Source organism: Cucurbita pepo, chromosome LG19 (assembly GCF_002806865.2).
Source record: "Cucurbita pepo subsp. pepo cultivar mu-cu-16 chromosome LG19, ASM280686v2, whole genome shotgun sequence".
Taxonomy (NCBI): domain Eukaryota; kingdom Viridiplantae; phylum Streptophyta; class Magnoliopsida; order Cucurbitales; family Cucurbitaceae; genus Cucurbita; species Cucurbita pepo.
The window spans coordinates 7788632-7806739 of NC_036656.1; the positions used below are offsets into that span (position 1 = coordinate 7788632).

The window sequence follows — 18108 nt, forward strand, 5'->3', positions numbered from 1 at the left end:
TCTGAAGGTCCAGTTCCAAGTTCCAAGTTCCAAGTTCCAAGCATGTTCCGATGCGCTCAAACCAAGCATCGAACTTTCTCCACTCAAACTTTCCCGGAAAATCACCTCTCTTTCATCCTCAGAAAATGCATTTCTCTCTTACAGTTATGCGGCTCCTCCCAATCCAAGTTGAAGCAAATCCATGCTTTCTCCATCAGACATGGCGTCCCACCCCCAAATCCCGACTTCAACAAGCACCTCATTTTCTCTCTCGTCTCCATTTCAGCCCCCATGTTCTACGCCACCCGGATTTTCCAACAGATTCAAGCCCCCAATATCTTCACATGGAACACCATGGTTAGAGGATTTGCCGAAAGCGAGAATCCCAGGCCGGCCGTGGAGCTGTATTCCCAAATGCACGCGGCGTCGTCCATTCAGCCTGATACGCATACTTTTCCCTTTCTTTTTAAGGCTGTTGCTAAGTTAATGGATGCTAGATTAGGCGAGGGGATTCACTCGATTGTTGTTAGAAATGGGTTTGATTCGTTGCGTTTTGTTCAGAATTCGTTGGTTCATATGTACTCTGTTTTTGGGTTTGCTGAGAGTGCGTATAAGGTGTTTGAGTTTATGTCTGAGAGAGATCTCGTGGCTTGGAACTCTGTTATTAATGGCTTTGCTCTTAATGGGATGGCGAATGAAGCTCTGACCCTTTTTAAGGAAATGGGTTCTGTGGGTGTGGAGCCTGATGGGTTCACTATGGTTAGTTTGTTATCTGCTTGTGTTGAGCTTGGGGCACTGGCCTTGGGGGAGAGGGTTCATGTGTATATGTTGAAGGTTGGTTTAGTACAGAACCCACATGCTAGCAATGCGCTTCTTGATCTCTATTCCAAATGTGGGAACATTGCACATGCACTGAAGGTGTTCGACGAAATGCATGAAAGGAGTGTGGTTTCTTGGACTTCTCTGATTGTTGGGTTGGCTGTTAATGGATTAGGAAATGAAGCTCTTAGACTGTTTGGGGAGTTGGAAAGGAAGGGGTTGAAGCCTAGTGAGATCACATTTGTTGGAGTTTTGTATGCCTGCAGCCACTGTGGGATGGTTGATGAAGGCTTCGATTACTTTAGAAGGATGAAAGAAGAGTATGGCATCTTGCCAAGAATTGAGCACCATGGCTGCATAGTCGATTTGCTGTGCAGAGCGGGCAAGGTCAGAGATGCTTACGAGTATATTCGAAACATGTCGATCCCGCCCAATGCAGTCATTTGGCGGACCTTATTGGGAGCTTGCACAATCCATGGCCATTTGGAACTAGGTGAGATCGCAAGAGCTGAAATCCTACTATTAGAACCGAAGCATTGCGGCGACTTTGTCCTTCTCTCGAACCTTTATGCATCGGAGCGACGTTGGCTAGATGTTCAAAACGTGAGGAGGACAATGCTTATGAAAGGAGTGAAAAAAACTCCTGGGTATAGCCTTGTCGAGTTGAAGAATCGTGTTTATGAATTTATCATGGGCGATCGATCTCATCCTCAAAGTGAGGAGACATACGCAATGCTGGGGAAGATCACGGAGTCGTTGAAAATCGAAGGATACGTTCCTCGCACGGTTAATGTTCTTGCAGACATAGAAGAGGAAGAAAAGGAGACGGCATTGTCTCATCATACAGAGAAAGTTGCAATTGCTTTCATGTTGGTTAACACCCCACCAAGAACTCCAATTAGAATCATGAAGAATTTGAGAGTTTGTGCAGATTGTCATCTGGCAATCAAACTAATATCCAAGGTTTTTGAACGAGAGATCGTCGTAAGGGATCGTAGTAGATTTCATCATTTTAAAGACGGGTTGTGCTCGTGTAAAGATTATTGGTAATATTAGTATCGTCTCCTTATTATATATCTCCATTGATGTCTGTAATTTTTGTTTGAAGGAGAATGATGATTCTATATTGTTTGATATAGAAGATTTTGTTTTTTTATTTATAAATTTACTAAATAGACATGTATTTAACGTTTTTTTAAAAATATTTTAATTTTGTGATTTAAATAGTAGAAATTATATATTTAAATCTTAAATTAAAAAAAATACAATAAATTTTATAAATATAATATTTTTATATTTTAAGCTCATATTAGTTTTGTTAAAATTAAAATATATATCTTGAATATTAAAAATTTATTCCAACGGTATGATTAAAAAAAATTGTCAATGGTGGGGGACATCATCCACGTGTCGAAATGTGAGTGGTCAGAAATATATAATATTAATAATAAGAGATTGAGAAAGAAATTATAAATTCATCCTTAAAATGTTACTTTTTAACCCGCGAAACAGTCTCATGAAAAAGGCGCGTGCGGGTTTGGCGTATAATTTAAATATATATATATATAGGCGCGAAGCGACATCCTCACACATCGGCGTCTTCTTCTTCGTTTTCGTTCTTAGCCGCCATTTTCGCTGCTCCTTAGCTCAATTCTTCTTCACTGCGTTTTAGTGATTTGTTTAGGTATCTTATTGTTGATTTTTTTCTCAATGGGGGATTTCAGTCACCTGGAGAAGATGGGAAGAGAGCTCAAATGCCCAATTTGGTAACTCACTTCTCAATTTCTTTAGCGTTTAATCATTTCTCTCTCTCCCTCTTTCTTTCTTTGTTCGAGTTTGATTTCCAAGAATTAGGATACTTTTTCTTTTTCAGATTACAGATCATTTTAGTTTAACAATCTGAAAATGGCACTTGTGTTATTATGAATTTGATTGTTGATGATGTATATTTATCTGATCTATGTGATTCACCTTTTTTCGCTACTTATTTCGTGAATTTTTCCGGAAACTTTCTGCAGTTTGAGTCTTTTAAACTCTGCCGCTTCACTGGGATGCAACCACGTATTCTGCAAGTAAGGCTCTCAACCCAATCGATTTCCCTTTCTGTTTAATTATCTGTAAAAACGTCGGCCGAAGGAATCCTATGGTTTTCTGACCTCTTATTTGTTGTGAGTTTTAGTGTATGTATAGAGAAGTCAATGAAATCGGCTTCAAACTGCCCAGTTTGTAAGGTGCCTTTTCGGCGTAGAGGTATGATTTTGTTAACATTTGGAGGTCTTGAACTGCCTTATATGTCTCCATTTTACGAATAAAACTGGCATGCACATATCTGCTATTAATATCTGTTAGTTATGCTACGCCTCACATTCTGTTTCATTTCCTACAATCTCTTTTGGTTTTTGAATTAGTTTCGTTGGCTCATTTTCTGATATTCTTTTTCATTAGGGAATAATTAAATGTAAAACTCAATGACCATTCATTCTAGGAGAATATATAGTGGTATTCCTTAAGAAATATGATTTCTGTCAAATTTTATCATGTCTACTAATTTTGTTCTTGCTGTTTACAATCTTGTCTGCAGAAGTTCGTCCTGCTCCACACATGGATAATTTGGTGAGCATTTACAAAAGCATGGAAGCTGCTTCGGGAATGAATATATTTATTTCTCAGAATTTGTCTTCTGCTAAGTTATCTGGTAAGATCGTAGTGAACATGGAAGACACTCGATTCCATTTTCTTACTATAACCTCATGATCCGCAATGCAACTTATGCAATTTAAAATTTGATAGAATTTCTAATCACGCTCTTTCCTTTTATTACTCCATACTGAAGATGGGGAGAATCAAGTGGAAGGTGATGGCAAAGGTTCAAAACGGCATAATGCAGAAACCAGCGAGTTCATAGCTTATGAACAAAGAACTTTGGAAAAAGAGCCACAAAGGACACGAAAATCCAAGCGGAAGAATTCTGCTTGTTCCCCTGTGAAATCTTCATTTCCAAGAAAGAAAAGGGTTCAGGTGCCGCAGTGTCCCCTTTCAGAAACACCTACCCGATCTGCAAAGTTAGTACATAGTTTTAACAAGGAGAATGAAGAACCGAGAAAAAGTGCAGTTGCTTCGGAGAATAAAGGTCAGCCAGTGCTTTCGCCTTTTTTTTGGTTGAGAGAAAGAGATGAAGATGAAAAGTCAAATCAGCAGTCTGATATGGATCAGCCTACGGACTCAATGACAATGAACGTTCTTTCCTTCAGTGATATCAAGGATTCACTGGATGAAAGCCCTTCAAAGCCTTCAATGGTGAGTTTACTAGAAACATCTTGTGATTAAATCACTGTGGATATTGATTACAAAGCAAGTACAACAAAGTATGCAATCATTCTCACAACTTTATGTAGTTTCAATATCTTCTGCACTTAAAGTAATGTTACTCTTCTACAATCATTTTGGAAATTTCTATAAAATACATGGACATTGAAACAACCATTAAGCTCTGATGTAGGCTGCAGGCTACACCTATTCAACCTCTCTTGTTATGTCATGTGTGGGCCTGCGGCAACCTACAAACTTGACGTCTATTTTATTAGAAAAAGAGAAAGAAACAATGCTAGTAATCCTCTACATTTTGAAATTTCTGATTTTGCTTATTTTATCTCGTTTTCCTGATGTAGGAGGAAGTGTGCGACAAGCCATCCTACGACTTGGATCTCTTTGATAGTGAAATGTTTGAATGGACTCAAAGAGCCTGTTCCCCCGAACTTTGTTTAAGTCCCTTTAAACTGCAGGTATTAAAAATTTCATCATCACATCTGATGGATACATCAGAATCCCCCCCATACACTCCATTTAATTAATGCCATCAACGTGTGCAGGTTGAAGATATTGCCAGAACTGAAATAGCATTATTAGCAGCAGCACCTAATGAAGAACCTAGGGTTCAAAATCTAAATGGAAGTTCTAATCACAGTGGTGGTATACCGGACGAGTTGGTGGTACCTGATGTGTCCCTTCTAGAAGACAACAGTACGAAGGATCATACTGGAAGTGCTAAACTCAGCAAAAGAGGTAGAAAGAGAAAGGAAACTGCACTGAGGAAATGTGCTAAAAGATTGGGAGAATCAGCCATTGACAATTATTCCCATTCAGGTATGGAAACCGAATGCTTGCTTCAAAAGCAGGAACACCATGTTAGTAACAGCTCTGATAATCTGAAAAATGTTATCAAAAGGAGCAAGAGGAAAATGCACCGTGGTTTTGATGCAAATAAGATGACTCTTGAAAATGTTCCTGACGATCCAATTAATTTAGCCACTCCAAATGAGAATTTTGGAACCGAGACATCAGGCTTTCCAGAAGTGGAAAAGGTTAGTCAATTCCCGGAAAAGGGTCGCAAGAACGGCAGAGCCTGCAAGAAAACGCACTTCGGTAGGGATGCCAAACAGGCGACTCCAGAGAATGCTATTGCCAATCCAGTTAGTTTAGGAGCTCCAGATGATAAACACGAGAATTTTGGAACCGAGCTGTTAGCTTTACCAGAGGTCGAAAAGGTTTGTCAATTACCTGAAAATAGTCGCATGAAAGGCAGAGGCAAGAAGAAAGCACGCTTTGGTAACGATGCAAATATGACTATTCTTGAAGACGTTCCTGCACATCCCATTGGTTTAGGAACTCCAAACGATAGTTCTTGGAATCTTGGAACTGAGGTTTCAGCTTTTCAAGAAATCGAAAAGGTTAGTCAATTCCCAGAAAAAAATAACAAGAATGGTGGAGCCGGCAAAGACCAGAGATTGGTCCAATACCGCAGGAAGTCTAAGAAACAAAAGTTATATTCAGGGGACGACAAACTGCGAGAGAAACAATCTTCCAATCAGAATCAACACGATGGTTGCGCTATTCGTGATTTAACCACCACACCCGGAATTGCTACATCTACTGATCAAAAAAGGGAACATGAGAAACAAGATAAAAGTTCCTCTGTCTGCATAATAACTTGTGAGTATGATAATGTCACTCAAGAAAAGCATGTTGCTCAGGAAAATCGAAGTGAGTTCTCTGAAATTTTTCCATGCTGTACCGACGCAAAAAACCTGGATCCTACGGCCAAAAAAGTTGGTTCAGAAAAACATGAAAGATTGGATAAGGAATTTCATTGTGCTTTCTGTCTCTCATCAGAAGAGTCAGAGGTAGATCAACTACGCCTTTTCATTTACTTCCATCTGTTTCTAATTATAATTTTTTTCGTTTTCACATGTCTAATGCCCAAATTCTTTCCGTTGTGTATTGCTTTAAACGTCAGTTTTATCTTAAAACTGTACAGGCTTCTGGAAGAATGGTCCACTATTTCAATGGGAAGCCGATTGATACAGATGACGTAAAAAACTCAAAGGTCGTCCATGCACATTGGAATTGTGTTGAATGGTAAAAGAATCCTTCCCACTTTGCAACAGGATATACTTCAAATTGCTTCCTTTAGTTTCATTGAAACTGCAGCTTCCTTTAGTTGATTATGCTTTTCTAATTTCAAAAGTACACCAAAGTGGAATTACATATCCAGGAGGAAACATTCAGCATTAAGTGAGAAAATGCACAAGGTTTCCTTAGCACTAATATATAGGTTGCTTTATATAAGCAGGTGCTTAAAAGTAGCATGTTATATATACATTGCATGTGATACAAATGGGGCCATGGGGTTGATGGGCTAGACGATCATGTCATGATGACTTTCTGTATGATGTCAGTAAATCTATACCATCTTTATTTTAATGTGCAGGGCGCCCGATGTTTACTTTGATGGTGACACAGCGATTAACCTTGAAGCTGAACTCAGTAGAAGTCGAAGAATTAAATGTGGTTTCTGCGGAAACAAGGGTGCTGCTCTTGGGTGTTATGAGAAGTGTTGTCGTAAGAGCTTTCACGTTCCTTGTGCAAAGTTGATGCCTCAATGTCAATGGGATACTGTAAGTGCTGCGTGACCTGATTTTCTTTCTTTGTTTTTTTTTTCCCTTAAAAAAAAGAAGCATGTGACCTAAATTCTTATTGCAGAACTTTTTGTTACATATCTTTTCTGTATGTCCAACTTATGTTTGATCGCTTGAGCAGGTAAATTTTGTGATGTTATGCCCACTTCATCCGGATTCTAAACTGCCAAGCCAATATTTGGGACATCAAGAACGGAAAAGAAGTTGCGCTCCTAAGCGGTATGCCTATATTTGCTGATTTGAAACATGTCTTGTCCAGTCATCATTTGAATTTATGCAATCCTCTCTATGCTTTGGTTTGTTGCCTTCTCAATTGCAGACAATCGAACACTAAATGTAAAGCAGTTGCGCGTGAGATCAGCAATAGTAGAGTGTTTACATTTCGTGAATCATCTAAGAAATTGGTTCTGTGCTGTTCAGCTCTCACCACAGCAGAGAGGGTAACATTTTATGAACAAATATCGTTCATTTCGCACTTTTTTCTTCACAGTGAATTTTTCAGGGTCTTGATGGTTGGAAATGGGAATTGCAGGAAGCTGTTACTGAATTTCAGAGATTATCTGGAGTTCCAGTGTTACAAAAATGGGATGATAGCGTTACACATATTATTGCATCAACAGATGAAAATGAAGCATGTAAAAGAACCTTCAAAATTTTGATGGGCATTTTGAAGGGAAAATGGGTACTGAGTCTGAAATGTAAGTTCTATTCCTACATGATATTTTTTGTTTTAGTTTTACTCTTGTTTTTTTCTTTTACTTTTTATGATAACAACAATACTTCGTCCTCTTTAAGAAAAGAAATTGTCTATAAAAAATGATGTAAAACATGTCTGGTGGAACATGAATGGGACAAATTGCATCTGATACGTTCTTGCTCATCGTCCATGTGCAGGGATTAGGGCTTGTATACAAGCCATGGAGCAAATAGAGGAAGAACGCTTTGAGATTACTCTAGATGTGCATGGAATCAGAGATGGCCCTCAACATGGAAGATTGAGAGTCTTGAACAATGTAAGTTCCTTTTGCCTATGCGTTGTGATATTATCATATATGTATGGTTATGCATTGAATCACATTTTGGAGTGCTGGGTTTGGCTAATGCTAATTGTTGCGTAATGACCATTATTCTTAATTTACCTCTTCATGTCGCTTGCAATCCTATCTTTAGAAATTCAATTCCTGCTTAAATTTTACTCTCTTATTCCATTTTCTGTGCCTTTTGAGTTCAAACATTTTCAGTTATCTTTTGCCGTTGATTGGAACATTTCCTTCAGAATATGAAAAGATACTAAATGCTCAAAAGATGCAAACTCTACTTGGAGCGAAAAATAAAAAATTAAATCAAGAACATTAATGGAAAATAAAAGCACCCCAATGTATCCTTAGCTGTTCTAATCTTTTTCACGGCTAGTCTTAATTTGCTTCCATGTCAAATGATGTGAAAAATTAATATGCAAATGAAACGAAATGAAGAACTGAACAAATCTGCACATTCCTTTGATAATTGAATCCAAGTTGAATAGTTTTTAACTTCTTATTTTCATTTTCAAGTATGCTTTGCACAAAATGTTGGCAACAGGGCAATAAATTTTCAAAACTACGACCAATGTTTATTGGAAGTATCATATAAATAATGACACAGATTAAAAGACTACTTTTGTTTGTTAGTTCTTGTACTTTTCATACATTTTAAAATTAGTCTTAATTGTTGGATGGAAATTACTTTTTATGAATAACAGCTAACAGCTGTATTCTCTGTGCAGCAAGCAAAACTTTTTTCTGGGTTGAAGTTCTTCTTTACAGCGGATTTCTTACCTTCATACAAAGGATATCTCCAACAACTTGTTACTGCAGCTGGAGGAACTATTCTGCTTAGAAAACCAGTTTCAAGCAACCAAAACACCCCTTGTTCTTCACCTGATTGCCAAGTTTTTATCATTTACAGTCTTGAGCTTTCTGATCAATGCGATCCACGTGAAAGGAGTAAGATTCTCAATTACAGACGTTCCGAAGCCGAGTCGCTTGCTAAGTCGGCTGCAGCCAAAGTTGCAACCAATCTATGGCTTTTGAACTCGATTGCAGGCAGTAAATTGAGCAGTCGTCTTGTGGAGTAACTGTGAGCCATGTATGTATATTTTCCTACTCAGTTGTATATGCCTTCAATTGAGAGAGAATGGCCAAACAAGGCAAGCTAAATGTTATATCATATCATATCATAAACCATGTGATACAGATCTGGTATCTATTGATTTATAAATGTATTTAGTGTTATTTTCTTCTCTGTCTTCTTATGATTGTAGATTCATCATCCATGCTTACTCATTGATGGTTTTCTCCACTTGGTTNAAAAAAAGAGGGTTTTTGGTTGAAGCAATAGAAAAAGGTAAATAAAAGGTTGTTTGGCTTCCCCAAAATTGTGATGATGGGAATGCTTCCTTTTTTATGAGAAGTGACTCAATTCTCCTCTCCATTACTGCCTCCAAAAGCTAATTAGTATATCTTTAGCAACCTTTACAAAAACATGACCAACAAAAAGAGGTCAAAAAGTTTTTGCTTTTCCTTTTTCTTTTTTTGCTTTCTAAAACTCAAATCAACCGTTCTTGGTAAGCAATCTTTATTGGTTCGAACATGATATTTGTTAACGTCCATGATCTTAACATACCAATATTACTTCATATCTTAAATTTTATATCAATCGATCTCTAACGGATGTTTATCCTTTTTTTCTTTTTTTCTTTTTTCTTTTTTATTGTTGAGCTGTTCACTTTAGTTTGAATTTTTTTCTATTTAATAACAGTTAATATTTTATGTTATTAAGTTGATTGAATTAAAATTACTAGGAAAAACTACTAATGAAGATCCTTAACCTATCTAAAACAAGTAATGTATTCAAGATTTGTTGTTATCAAATGATAGGAAGTTACGTTAGATGATATGATTTTTGATTTTTGAAAAAATATCTGTGGATTTCATACCTCAATATTTCAAAAAATTTCCTATATATTTGATCCGGGTATGAGTAATTTCCCCAAGAAAAACACTGTTCTGTTTGATCGTTTCTACTCCCATGGAGTCGTGCCCCATCTCCGAACAGCCGGCGACGAACTGGCTTGATCTGCCTGATGACCTCATGACCACGATTCTGCTGAAGTTATGCGCCTTTGATATCCTCGTCAACGTGCAAAACGTCTGCTCGTCCTGGCGTAGGATCTGCAAGGACCCTTTCTTGTGGCGTGTCGTCGATATCCACTATATGGATAGTCGCGTGCAGTTGAGAACAGACCGCTTTGCGGAGATGATGTGCATGCAGGCTGTCAACCTTAGTTGTGGTCAATTGGTTGATATCAATATTGAGTCCTTCGGCACCGATGACTTGCTCCTCCATATCTCTCAGAGGTACGTTCTTATTCTCTACTCCCTCTTTTTTAGAGTTGTTTTTCGCAATTTTGTCGTACTCGTATCTGCCGGTAAGTTTTCGGCTCGTATTACGATTTGTTTCCGAGTACATACACTCAAAATATACAATGCCTTCATACATACAAGCTTAGATTCATTATTGTTTAAGGTGTTTTTGTTCTATGTTGCTAGTCTGAAACTTTTGGACCAAATTTGAATTTGAACCTCCGTTCATGTTATAGCTGTAGATGAATTGCATTTACATCGATAAGATAAATCTGAAGTTGTGAGAATAGTTCACATCTTTTGTGTCGTTTTGCCAAATTCGTAGCAGTTATGGATCCGAGATAATCTAAAGAATATCTATTAGGTTCGATTCAACATATAATTCTAAGAAAGAAATGACAATTATTTCCTTGATTTTGTTTGAGGTTTGTATATGTAATTTGTTGCAGCTCAAGACGACTTAGAAGACTCCGGATAGTATGTTGCTCTGACATCTCTGCTGACGGAATCACTAAAGCAGCTTTGAAATTTCCATTGTTGCAACATCTTGAAATCTCTGGCTCTGCATATTGTTTGAAAACTTTGGCAACTGTTGGATGTTGTTGTCCTCGTCTGAAAACATTGAAGCTTAATTACAACAGAAGACGGTCTGAATTTGAACGGGATGAGGAAGCCTTGGCCATTGCTGAAAATATGCCTAATTTACGTAACCTTCAGATACGTGGCAACCTTCTAACTGAATGGGGCTTGCAGGCCATTCTTGATGGGTGTCCTCATTTAGAATATCTTGATTTACGCTGGTGTTACCATATAGGTTTTGCAGCACAGATGAACCTCTTACGTTCTGGAAAGATTAAAAGTTTCAACTTGCCTGGTGAGTCCTTTGATGAGTCTGACAGTGTGAGCGAAACTTTTAGTTATGTTGGTGGCGATTCTGATGACAATTTCTCCGATGATTTCGACCCCGACACCGACTATTTCGACTCGAATGCCTGCCCTCCCTTTCCCACACACTGCAGGTTCATAAACGAAGCAGAGGAGCCTCGCAACTGCCATTTTGATTCTCTCTTCTGCAGGCAAGTAAGGTGTTGGTGTCTTCATTATAAGTTGCTTAGTAAGGAGAGAGTTCTAGGGAGTTGTTTAATTTTCTTTTCTTGTTTAATTTTTCTATTTTGGAAGTGTATTTGGATATGATCTACTTAGTATTTAGTTTAGATTCCATTAATTAGCGATGATGAATGGTGCAATTATGTAAATGCTTTCCTTTCCCTTCTTTTGTGGTTAGGGTTTATTTATAACTTTTATGAACAGAAGGAGCGAAATTTGCTTAGATTAAACGAAACAATATTAGTAGCCAAAAAATCTTCGTGGGCCGACCAGGCCCAATTAACATTAATGGGCTTTAAGAATGAACAAAATCGAGCAGCCCAGAGAATTTCCAGGCCCAGCGACGTCTGGTCTACATGCCCCCCAACCCAAAGCCTTATCGTTGAGAGATATCCAATAGAACGGGGCCACGTAAGCAAGCAGGATCTAAGGCTAAGAAGCTGTATCCAAATCCACCAATCAGAGGGCGCAAATTTAGTCCACGTGGCTGAGTGGATAGTCGAATTAGTACTCTCTCTCTCTCTCTCTCCTTCTTCTCTGAAACCCATATATGCTTTAAACAAACCAAAAAAACACAAAAGAAAAAAATTAAAAATAAATTCAGTGGTTATAGCAGCAAGAACATGGCAGCTACAATGATGACTTCGATCCCTCAGTTTTGTGGGCTGAGGCCAGCTGTTCCAGTGGCGGCTCCGGTTCGCAGCCTGGTATGTCCACGTCGCCGCCGTATCCGTCGGCATTCTTATTCTCTGTGATCGGAAATAGCTGAAATGTGTTTGATTTTGCAGGTGGCGGTGCCGCCCTTGAAGCGGAGAGGTGGTGGCGGCGGCGGTGGCGCTCTCAGTGCCCGCTGCGATTTCATTGGCTCCCCCACTAATTTGGTAATCACTCTCTCAATTTCCACACTATCGAATTTTGTCGTTCCCCAAGAAGTTTTATTTTGTTTAAAAAAAAAATAAATCGATCTGATTTCTAGTTGGGATTAATTAATAGTTTAGGATATGATAATAGAAATTGGATGTGAAAAATATATCCTATGAAATTACCAAAACAAAGAATTAAATTACCCGGTTGAAGCAAATGGCGTAAAAACAGAGGAATGATATGTGTACACGTGGCGTAGATAATGGTGACGTCGACAAGCCTGATGCTATTCGCTGGACGGTTCGGATTGGCTCCATCGGCGAACAGGAAATCAACGGCGGGGCTGAAGCTGGAGGTGAGGGACTCCGGGTTACAGACGGGTGACCCAGCGGGTTTCACCCTCGCTGATACTTTGGCGTGCGGCGTCGTCGGCCACATCATTGGCGTCGGTGTCGTTCTTGGCCTTAAGGGCATTGATTCTCTCTAAATGTTCTCTGTTTTCTTTGTTTGAATTAAAAATAACTCTTAAAAAAACCTGTATGCTTCTTTGTTAGTATATATATATATATATTATTAGATTGAGCTCCCAATTTTGTTGTTAATGGAGAAAATTATATATATATATATATATGTGTGTGTGTGTATGTATATATATGTATGTATGTATATATGCGGCGAATGGAGAAGGCGGAGACTTAAACCAATTTATTAAATGGGCACCAATTTATACCCGCTTTCTTCTTCCACTCCAAACTTCGCGCTCCATTCGTCGTCTTACAATTTGATTCGCTATAAAGACACGACAAATTTCGAGCTCTGATGCTTTTCTGATCTCTCTCCGACAATGGAGATCTTCTTCTATCTCGTTTTTGGGGCACTGGGTGTCATTGTTGCAGCCATCGAGCTGAGTAAAACCAACAGGGACAGGATCAATGCCACCACCGCTTTCAATTCATTCAAGAACAATTACCTTCTTGTTTACTCTCTCATGATGGGTACGTTCACCAATTTCTTTCTCTTCTTCCGCTTTAGATCTCAATCTTAATCTCACTCGACGTCCGCATTCTTGGTTTTGTTTGTTTATTCTCACCGACCGTATCCGTGTTTATGTTTCTCGGATTTGTCGTGGATCCGATCTAGTTTCTTCCGTTTTTTTAGACTGATGATTGGATCGTGTATGCCATTTGGATTGAATCTGTTTTCAATTTTTTTCATATATAATTGTTTTGGTAATAGGCCTGGTCGCTTTGTCGGTATGTTTCTCGTATTGGATCAGAAGCAATTGTCCAATCGTCAGAAGCCGGCACTCCCTACCGTTGTATTCAGAAAGTCCTAACGCTTACTCTTGGCAATAAAGCAAACACCATCTTTCTTTAGGAACGTATTCCAAATGTTGAATGCATAATATCGTGAAATTTGTCCAATGAACATATGTCGTTCCTATATGCTAGAATTTTAAGAAATGATTCGTCACGGTGTCTGAACCGTGTCATATCTATGTCTCTTATCCGTATCCGTGCTTTATGTATGTACTTGGGAAGGTTTAGGCCCCTGCCCCTGTAAACAATTTTGTTGTCTGCAACCTTTCTTTAAATGGACAAAAATTATAGCTACTTTGATCTCCCTCAAAGCCTTTTGGGCACCAACCTTTTTGTGTTACAAGACATTATTCAAAAATTTGATCAGTTAGTTTTGATTTCCTTTGTAAACTTTTTCGGTAAGAAGTTCACCTACAAATACAATTAGCTACTTGAGTTTCTCATAATCACAGGAAGTATAAACTATTCCCATCAAATTTTAGTCCAACTTTTTTTTTACTTCTTGCGCAGTAAAGTTCTGATGCATATCCATGCTTTTTCTGGCAATAGCTGGGGATTGGTTGCAGGGCCCTTATGTGTACTATCTTTACAGTCAATATGGCTTTGGAAAAGGGGAGATTGGACAGCTTTTTATAGCTGGTTTTGGCTCCTCTATGTTGTTTGGGACAATTGTCGGATCACTTGCTGATAAACAGTAATTCTTCGCTTTTGAGCTCTGTTGTTTAATCAACATGCTTTTTCAAAGGAAAAGGAATATTAGTACTGTTTCCATGCTTGTTCATGCAGAGGTCGAAAGAGAGCTTGTGTGACGTATTGTGTCACTTATATACTGAGTTGCATCACAAAGCATTCACCCCAATATAGAATTTTGATGTTGGGCCGTATTTTGGGAGGCATTGCCACTTCTCTCCTCTTTTCTGCATTCGAGTCGTGGCTTATTGCTGAACATAACAAGGTAACTCATTGTTGCTGAACATAACAAGATTTTCCTCTGCTTTTAATTTTGTTTTACCAATTGAGACTTTGTGTTTCGTCGTGTCAATATGGACTTTCTTAACGAGGGTGTTTCTCAAAAGCTAATGACCGTTTATTGCTATTAGTATATATCTTGAAAGTCTTCTTGTTATTCTCAACAGAGGGGCTTTGAGCAACAATGGCTATCAGTTACTTTCTCAAAGGCAATATTTCTTGGCAATGGTCTTATTGCCATTTTATCTGGGCTTTTTGGGAACGTACTAGTTCACTCCTTGGATCTTGGGGCGGTAGCGCCTTTTGATGCGGCTTCTTGCTTTCTTGCCCTTGGTATGATCATCATCTTATCTTCGTGGACAGAGAACTATGGAGATCCATCTGAAAACAAAGACCTTCTCACCCAATTCAGGGGTGCAGCAGTGGCCATTGCTTCTGGTAGAGTCCTGACTGCGTTTTTTTTTTTTTTTTTTATAAGTTCAGGAAAATGAATAGATTTCACTATATGAAGCTTTTGACACAGGATCTATTTTCATATATAGATGTTCTAGTAGTTGTTTTGGGGCACAGGATCTATTTTCTTGTCCAGTCAATTCGTCTTGGTCGTGGATCATATAGTTTCATGAAGTCTTATGTTTGGTTGAAGGGATTCTCCCCCATTATTACACCTTCTTTATTTCGTATGTCTCCGCTGTTGATCAGATGAGAAAATTGCCCTCCTTGGTGCTATTCAGTCCCTGTTTGAAGGTTCAATGTATACCTTCGTCTTCCTTTGGACTCCTGCTCTGAGCCCCAATAATGAGGAAATTCCCCATGGCTTCATTTTTGCAACATTCATGTTAGCGTCTATGTTAGGAAGTTCCCTAGCATCTAGGTTACTGGCCCGCGCATCATTAAGGGTGGAGAACTATATGCAGATTGTTTTCGTTGTCTCAGCTGCATCTCTTGTTCTCCCAATAGTTACAAGTGTAAGTTTGTTCCATGCCTTACCCCCCCAATTATATTTTCAAGGATCATTAAGCTTCCAATTTATCATTCTTTCTTTCTGCTTTTGCTGGATTCTGAAACAGTTCTTGGTAGAACCATCCCAAGTGAAAGGTGGGAGCATCTCTTTTTCAGGCTGCATCCAGTTGGTTGGATTCTGTGTCTTTGAGGCTTGTGTGGGTATATTCTGGCCATCCATTATGAAAATGAGATCCCAATACATTCCTGAAGAGGCGAGGAGCACCATTATGAATTTCTTCCGCATTCCTCTTAATATCTTTGTGTGTGTCGTGCTGTACAACGTACGTATGTATAATCATGCTATTTCTTTTTGCCCCTCTTGTCAACTATTGATCGATTGCTTGTGAATTTTCTTTGAAGGTTGATGCATTCCCAATCAGTGTCATGTTCGGTATGTGCTCAATTTTCCTGTTCGTGGCCTCCATCCTGCAGCGGCGCCTCTTGGTGATAGTAGAGAAGCTAAGTAAGTATACTTCAGAAACAAGCTAATAAGTAGTTTTGATAAGATAATGCGAAGTGGGGCATGAGAAATGATGTTTCCCAGATGTTTTAGTAGGATTGTAGTGTGTGTGTGCAATGACATTATCCATACCTGCTGTGTGTATGACAGAGATAGAAAGCAGGCCTAGTTTCCGGGAAAAGGATGCAGAGATGGAACCCTTGAATGCGTAAGGTCACAAGAACACATATCTGTGCTCCTCCTCAGTAGGAAGAAGAAAAAGGTTTGAATATCTCTTTCATGGCTGTGTTCTATGCTTGAAGTTGTTAGCAGCAGTAGTAGTAGCGCATGTCTACTTTTAGTAGTCTAATTCTTGCTTTCTTTCTCAATTAATATCTATGCCCGCTGCTGCTCTCCCAGTCAAATCTAGGTGAAAGATGCTCTAATTTGTTGCCATTCATCCCATTATATTACTGTTTCTTTTATATGTAGACTTATTCTTTTCCTGTATCTTAGTCACTTTCTATCTCTTTTGCCAATTGTCATGTGCTCCCAATCCCAATATGTAGTAATGTCACTTTGAGAAAGGGAATTAAAATATGAGAATTGTGATTACAGGAATTTATAGGAAATTTCCCTACATCACTATAGTGATTATAACTATTTAAAATCACTCTCTCAAATATGTTATGTGAGTTCCCCCGTCGATTTGAGAGGGAAACAAAACATTTTGTTCTATATAGGATGTGAAAACCTCTCCTTATCAGTCCGTAGGCTTGGGTTGTTTAAAGTTCAAATAGTACATATCTTTTAAGAACTTTGAGGGAAAGTGCCAGTGAGGAAGTTGAGCCCCGAGAACGGGTGGACACGAGACGGTGTGCGAGTAAGGATGCTGGGCTCTGAAGAGTAGTAGATTAGAGTCCCACATCGATTAGAGAGCAAAACGAGTATCAACGAAGATGCTGAACTTCAAAGGGAGTGGATTAGAGGGTGTCAACCGCGAAAGAGACTAGTCAAGACACTAGGGTTGTTTTAAATTTTACTTTTATTTTGTTGATATTGTATTTTATGACCACCTTCTTCCCACACGACCGCCGCCTTTGAATCTTGGTTTTTTCAGAAAGTGGGCGGCGGCGGCGGGGGGGGAAATTGCCCACTGGCATTTATGTGATCATAATGACAACATTGCCCTTTTTCTTTCTGCTCTCTCGTCTCGGCTGCTGATGGTGGTTTGTTTAAAAGACAATAGTGCCCTTCTCTCTTTAGTCGTATACACACCTATCCATACTAATTACTAACAATGAAACCCTACAAATAAGAGGTCTATTTATACAAATATTCATTATATTTATTTCATAATAATTAGCTAATTAACCATTATGATCACAAATAAATGCTTACAATAAATTAATAATAACTGGAATTAAATTAATTAATATATTATTAATAATTTATTGTAGTGGAATAATTAAGTTTTTTAGTAAAATGTACTAGCTTATTATTATTATTATTATTATTATTATTATTGTGATTATTATAAGGCAAGAGAATAAAGTGGCGTCAGTCCAATACAATGGGAAAGTGGTGAAACAAAGGACAAAATCCTATCGAACTTGCTTGCTTGTAGCTGTTACAACCATCCATACCAAATCTTCATTATGTGATCATAATCCACTCAATTTAATAAATTATTTTCAATTTTATTTTAATTATACTTTCCACATAAATTCTATATTTGATTTTCAATTTTCCATTTCATCAAACTTTACTTCAAATCATCTCTACACTTTTTAATCTTTTTCTAAAAATTTAAAAACATTAATATTACCTTTTAAAATTAATAAGTTTTTTCTTTTTTAATCATGTACTAACTATAATAATATTTTTAAAATTTTTAAAAAAATTTAAAAGCATTTTTTAGGTTTATTTTTTAAAATATTTTTAAATAAAATAAAAATTTTAGAAGTATTTTTTATTCATTTGGCCAATAATATCAAAACACGAGATTGGATACTCCATAGTAAGATCCAACGGCCGAAACACACTTTAAACGCCAAACACGTTCCATCTGGTTTCCGAGTCACGTGACTGACATGGACTATTCTCACGGGTCCCACGTACCTCGTAGGAATAAATTATATATATATATATATATATATATATATATATATATAGTTTCAAATAAATGGTCTTCAGTTTTATTTTTTGTAATTAAAAATGGAATATAT

The 18108-nt window shown here is 38.0% G+C and overlaps 5 protein-coding genes across 8 annotated transcripts; all 5 read left to right on the plus strand.

The window, feature by feature from the left end:
* Positions 1-32: 32 nt before the first annotated feature.
* On the plus strand, positions 33-1934 carry LOC111781166 (pentatricopeptide repeat-containing protein At4g21065). The gene has a single exon (XM_023661618.1). The coding sequence runs from the start codon at positions 43-45 to the stop codon at positions 1846-1848; it is 1806 nt and encodes a 601-aa protein (XP_023517386.1). The 5' UTR covers positions 33-42; the 3' UTR covers positions 1849-1934.
* Positions 1935-2409: 475 nt separating this feature from the next.
* Positions 2410-9050, plus strand: LOC111781192 (protein BREAST CANCER SUSCEPTIBILITY 1 homolog). The gene is made up of 14 exons (XM_023661659.1): positions 2410-2564; positions 2817-2870; positions 2978-3048; positions 3380-3493; positions 3632-4095; positions 4467-4580; positions 4668-5978; positions 6113-6213; positions 6566-6752; positions 6895-6992; positions 7093-7213; positions 7306-7471; positions 7668-7786; positions 8539-9050. Exons 1-14 carry the CDS (start codon positions 2509-2511, stop codon positions 8887-8889), a joined length of 3327 nt encoding a protein of 1108 aa, XP_023517427.1. The 5' UTR covers positions 2410-2508; the 3' UTR covers positions 8890-9050.
* A 725-nt stretch (positions 9051-9775) lies between these two features.
* Positions 9776-11460, plus strand: LOC111782009 (putative F-box/LRR-repeat protein 9). Its single transcript, XM_023662762.1, has 2 exons — positions 9776-10171; positions 10627-11460. The coding sequence occupies exons 1-2, from the start codon at positions 9843-9845 to the stop codon at positions 11369-11371; spliced, it is 1074 nt and encodes a 357-aa protein (XP_023518530.1). The 5' UTR covers positions 9776-9842; the 3' UTR covers positions 11372-11460.
* Positions 11461-11831: 371 nt separating this feature from the next.
* On the plus strand, positions 11832-12682 carry LOC111782269 (photosystem I reaction center subunit psaK, chloroplastic-like). The gene is made up of 3 exons (XM_023663115.1): positions 11832-11991; positions 12073-12165; positions 12408-12682. Exons 1-3 carry the CDS (start codon positions 11908-11910, stop codon positions 12633-12635), a joined length of 405 nt encoding a protein of 134 aa, XP_023518883.1. The 5' UTR covers positions 11832-11907; the 3' UTR covers positions 12636-12682.
* An 86-nt stretch (positions 12683-12768) lies between these two features.
* On the plus strand, positions 12769-17020 carry LOC111782268 (molybdate-anion transporter-like). Of its 4 annotated transcripts, XR_002813079.1 has the most exons (9): positions 12769-13143; positions 14017-14161; positions 14254-14422; positions 14604-14874; positions 15139-15404; positions 15507-15722; positions 15802-15904; positions 16052-16163; positions 16624-17020. XR_002813079.1 is itself a non-coding variant. In XM_023663112.1 (8 exons), exons 1-8 carry the CDS (start codon positions 12993-12995, stop codon positions 16111-16113), a joined length of 1383 nt encoding a protein of 460 aa, XP_023518880.1. In that variant the 5' UTR covers positions 12769-12992; the 3' UTR covers positions 16114-16444. The 4 variants fall into 4 exon arrangements, 3 of the variants coding, with proteins under 3 accessions (XP_023518880.1, XP_023518881.1, XP_023518882.1); XM_023663112.1 differs by lacking the exon at positions 16624-17020 and having other exon boundaries at positions 16052-16444; XM_023663113.1 differs by lacking the exon at positions 16624-17020 and having other exon boundaries at positions 13055-13143; positions 13978-14161; positions 16052-16444.
* The last annotated feature ends 1088 nt before the right edge of the window (positions 17021-18108 follow it).